Source organism: Microtus ochrogaster, chromosome 16 (genome assembly GCF_000317375.1).
Source record: "Microtus ochrogaster isolate Prairie Vole_2 chromosome 16, MicOch1.0, whole genome shotgun sequence".
Lineage (NCBI taxonomy): Eukaryota > Metazoa > Chordata > Mammalia > Rodentia > Cricetidae > Microtus > Microtus ochrogaster.
Window position 1 is genome coordinate 10790699 of NC_022018.1, and position 4822 is coordinate 10795520.

General features: G+C 44.3%; 1 protein-coding gene across 1 annotated transcript in view; it reads left to right on the forward strand.

Moving 5' to 3' along the window:
• The window catches only part of Epcam (epithelial cell adhesion molecule), a 15751-nt gene that overhangs the window by 8852 nt on the left and 2077 nt on the right, over positions 1-4822 (forward strand). The window contains exons 6-7 of the mRNA XM_005354715.3: positions 246-347; positions 1906-2109. Coding sequence (XP_005354772.1) covers positions 246-347; positions 1906-2109 — 306 coding nt within the window. The remainder of the gene's footprint in view (positions 1-245; positions 348-1905; positions 2110-4822) is intronic.

Sequence of the window (4822 nt, forward strand, 5' to 3'; positions counted from 1 at the left end):
GCCTCCCGAGTGCTGGGATTAAAGGCGTGTGCCACCAACGCCCGGCTTATTTTAGTCTCTTAAGATAGATTGGAACACCTCTCAAAGATTTTTTTAAAATTACCAGTGATACATTTAATTATTCACCAATGAAAAGAGCTCCTGTGGGAATAGATTATGGAAGATCAAATTCTAAATATTCTGACTGTTGACCAAAATTTTCATATATTTTAATTATATTAATTTGTATTTTTTACTCCCCCCAGTATGAGAATAATGTTATCACTATCGATCTGATGCAAAACTCTTCTCAGAAAACTCAAGATGATGTGGACATAGCTGATGTGGCTTACTATTTTGAAAAAGATGTAAGTATAAACTATGTTTATGACTGATTGTTGCTGTTTTTTAATATTTATTATTTTTTTATTATATATACAGTGTTCTGTCTGCATGTGTGCCTGCAGGCCAGAAGAGGGCACCAGATCTCTTTACAGATGGTTGTGAGTCACACCATGTGGTTGCTGGGATTTGAACTCAGGATCTCTGGAAGAGCAGCCAATGCTCTTAATTGCTGAGCCATCTCTCCAGTGTTTGTTTGTTTGTTTGTTTTGAGACAGGCCTCTCTCTATAGCCCTGGGTGTCCTGAAACTAAAGATATACATAGACTAGGCTGTCCTTGTAGTCACAGAGATCTGCTGGCCTCTGCCTCCCAAGTGCTGGGGTTAAAGACATACACACCATGTCTGCTGTTTGTTCCTTTTTGAGACAGGCTCTCACACAGTCCAGGCTGCTGAGCTCTGTGTAGCTGGCTTTGGACTCCTGATCCTCCTGCTTCCGTGTCCTAAGTACTGGGCCCTATTAAAGAATAAAGAGAAGTAGCCGTTCATGAAAGAAGGTGATGTGAAATTTGCTTTCCAGAAATGAGCTTTGCAAGGCGAGGGGCCATGCAATCATGGGGCTGTGACTGGGCTATGAGGTAGGAGTGTTAGGAGGGACAGTGCATGATTCCGGAAGCCACTTTGTAAAAACATTTGGTGTTAGGTGGGGCTGGAGAGATGGCTTGGCAGTTAAGAGCATGCACTACTCTCCAGAGGACCTGCATTTGATCCCCAGCAAGCATATCAGGCAGCTGTCAACTGAAACTAAATTAAGAATAAAAATAAACCTAAAGCAAATGTAAAATAAAAGAATAGAGATCTACCCTGTTTGGCATGGCATGGGGAGCAGGCTGACTCAAGAGCCAGAGAGAACCCTGTTATAACTCTCCTAGGGGCTGGGGAGTCCAGTCTGGGAGGGTGGCATCCGAGTGGTTTGTTAGGAACAGCAGTGATAAGGAAGATGTCAGTCTCCGGTTTAAAAACATTTATGTAAAAGCCAGAGGTGACAGTGTACACTATATCCTGGCACTAAGGATCCTAGAACTCTGGAGGTTGAGGCAGAAGGACTAAGGTCAAGGCCAACTATTTATAAGCATATGTTTTTATTTATTGTGGGTTTTCTTATTGTTCCTTTTAGTGTGTGTGAGACAAAATCTTACAGCAGCCCGGGTTGACCTAGAATTCATGGTAGAGGGTAGACCTCCTGCTTCAGCCTCCCAAGACTTAGGGTTACAAATGAAGGACATAATACTGTAGTGGGAGTCATTACAGTCAGATGTTTCTTTGAGGTTTACTTTAGAATGCGTGGGCCTGGGAGGTGAAGCCACAGAAGAAGGAATGTTGGGTGGGACCAGGCTTCGTTTCCACTTTAGTGTATGACACTCCTGCAGTAAAGAAATAAGTGCTTCAACATTTCACTGGCTCCGGGGTCTCCTCAAAACTGGAAAGCTTCTTAGCGGTTTTCCTCTGGCACATAACTGTCATGTGATCATCGGTGCCCACGGCTGCTTCTTGTAAACGTTTTCCATTGTTTCCTCTGTTGTAGGTGAAAGGGGAATCCTTGTTCCAGTCTTCTAAGAAAATGGACCTGAGAGTCAATGGAGAACAGCTTGATCTGGACCCTGGCCAGACCCAGATTTACTATGTTGATGAAAAGGCCCCTGAGTTCTCAATGCAGGGTCTCACGGCTGGCATCATCGCTGTCATTGTGGTGGTGGCATTAGCAATCATCGCGGGGGTAGTTGTGCTGGTGAGTACAGAACCAGTCAGGGCTCGCTGAAGGGTTGTTCTTACGGGTGAGCGCCAAGAACTACAGCCATGTTTGCTGGGCAGCGCCATTCACGCCTTTAATCCCAGCACTGGGGAGGAGAGACAGGCGGATCTCTGTGATCTACAGAGATCTACAACCTGGTCTATAGAGCGAGTTCTAGGACAGGCAGAACAGAGAAACCCTGTCTTGGAAAACCAAAAAGGAAAAAAAAAACTATCCACGTTTGAAAATGTTAGTGAAGGACTGAGCTGCATTTCTGGTTCTTTTTTACACAATAGTCAGTTTCTATAGTCACAAAGGGTTACTCATAAGAATAAACCACCTCATGGCCTGGTTCCAGGGCCTTCAAGCAGCAGGTAGCCTTGAGTCCTCTGCAAGGAATTGGGCGCTCCTGCCAGAATACAGTAGAGAACTCCCAAATGTGCAGAGCCGGTCAACACAACACTTGTTTTTGGTTTTGGTGGTGCTGGAACGCTGAGCTCAGGCTGCAAGTATTCTGGGCTATCACTATATCACTGAGCTATGCCTTACCCCAAAACAACACAAAAATCAAGAGTAGTACATGTAGCAGTGATTCTAAATAAATAGCAAATCTGCACTGGGTACGGGGCCATAATCCCAGCATTGGGAGGTGAAAGCAGGAGTATTAGGCTCCAAAGAAGGAGCTTTATCCCAGGGCTTTAAGGGTGCTTGGCATCAGCTGTTCTCATCAATATATCAGAATTCAGAAATCAATCTGAGTGGGGTATGATGACATAGTTGTGTGTTACAAGCCCTTGAGAAGCTGAGGCAGGAGGACCACGACTTTAAGGCCAGGGCCTGGAGAGATGATGGATCAGTGGTTAAGAACACTTGTTCTTGAAGACGATCTGGATTTAGTTGCCAGAACCCAAGTTCACAACCATCTGTAACTCAGTTTCAAAGGGTCTGACTGCTGCCTTCGGGCCTTTGTAGGTAGCAGGTACTAAAGGTACTAGGTACCACGCACACAAGTACGTAGAATAAAATAAGTAAAAATCCTAGGTGGGGGAGAGCATTAAGGCCAGCCAGAGTTGCATAGCAAGATCTTATCTTAAAAATCTCTACTGCTGCTGGGCAGTGGTAGAGCACACCCTTTAATTCCAGCACTTGGGAGGCAGAGGCAGGTGGATCTCTGTGAGTTTGAGGCTAGCCTGGTCTACAAATAAGTTTCAGGACAGCCAGGTGTGTTACACAGAGAAACTCTGTCTCGAAGCTCCACTGCCCCCAGATAAAGAAAAAGAGGGGCTGGAGAGATGACTCCGTGCTTAAGAGCACTCACTGGCTATGAGAGGTTGTCCTGAGTTCGCGGTGACTCACATCATTCGCAATGAGATCTGGCTCTCTCTTCTAGCCTGCAGGCATACATGCAGGCAGAAGACTGCATACAAAATAAATAAATAAATCTTTTTTTTTTTTTTTTTTAAGAAAAAGCAAGATTTGAAGGTGAATGGCATTTTGATTTTAGTTCAGTATTGTTACCACACTTGTTCCCATCTGATAAAAAGAAACATTGAATTTCTCTTTTACCCTCTGGGGCTGCCTATGTTACCCACATGTATGGACAGGCATGTGAGGGCATGGGAACATGAAAAGAGTTGGGCAATGCACTTCTGTTCAAACGTGAATTCCAGATGAATTACTGGATAGGATGGAAAAGATAACATTAAATTAGTAGAAGGAATGTTGATATTTTGCAGTAAAAGAAACCATGTAATGCAAGAAACTTAAAATCCATAAAAGGATATACTAATACATATTTGAGAATTAGATTTTAGGGCCTCATATGGTCGGCAAGTGCTTTACCACTGAGCTATCTCAGCACCTTCAGCTGTTTTCCTTTTCTATCGACGGGACAAAACACACGACCAAGGCAGCTCACAAAATGAAGAGTATATTGGGTGCTCCTACTCAGAGTTCCAGAGACCATCATGGTGGGGAGCGTGGCTGCAGGCAGGCAGGCAAACAGGCAGGCAGAGCTGAGAACTTACGTCTGCTCCACCATCACAAGGCAGAGAGATGGTGTGGACACACCTAATCCTTCCCAGCACATTCCAGCATGAGCCTCTAGGAGCCGTCCTCACTCAGACCTCGCATCCGCCTTTTCTCTTTCAAACTCTGGCCCTGGTCAGCCTCAAACTCTAATCTTAAGCCTCAGCCTTCCAAGAGCTGGAATTACAGGTGTGAGTCGTAACACACCTAGCTTTTTCTTTGTGTATTTTTATTTCAGGGTTTGTTTGTTTTCTAGCAGTGCAAACAGATTTAACAAAAAGGGTTCCAAGGGGAGAAATACCTTTATTTATGTGTTTGCTTATTTATGTTATTTTTTTATATGTGTGTGTGTGGTATGCTTGGGTGTATGTTCACATGTGTGGTGTGACATTTGTGTGACGCCCTTGTGTGGGAGTGCATATGGAGGCCCAGATTAATGCTGGGAATCTAGGTTGGCGTGGAATTCCTAGGTTTGGTTGATCATCCCACTTTCCTGGGACTGTAGGAATGTTCCTCTATGCTCAACTAAAATTAAATATTTTAACATCTTGGGCTGGGCTTAGTGGCTCATGCCTAAAGTCCTGATCCTCAGGAGGCTGAGGTAGGAGGATTTGAGAGTGAAGTAGGTTTAGGCATCTACCAAAAGGAAAAAAAAAAAACAAAAAAAACCGGGCGGTGGTGG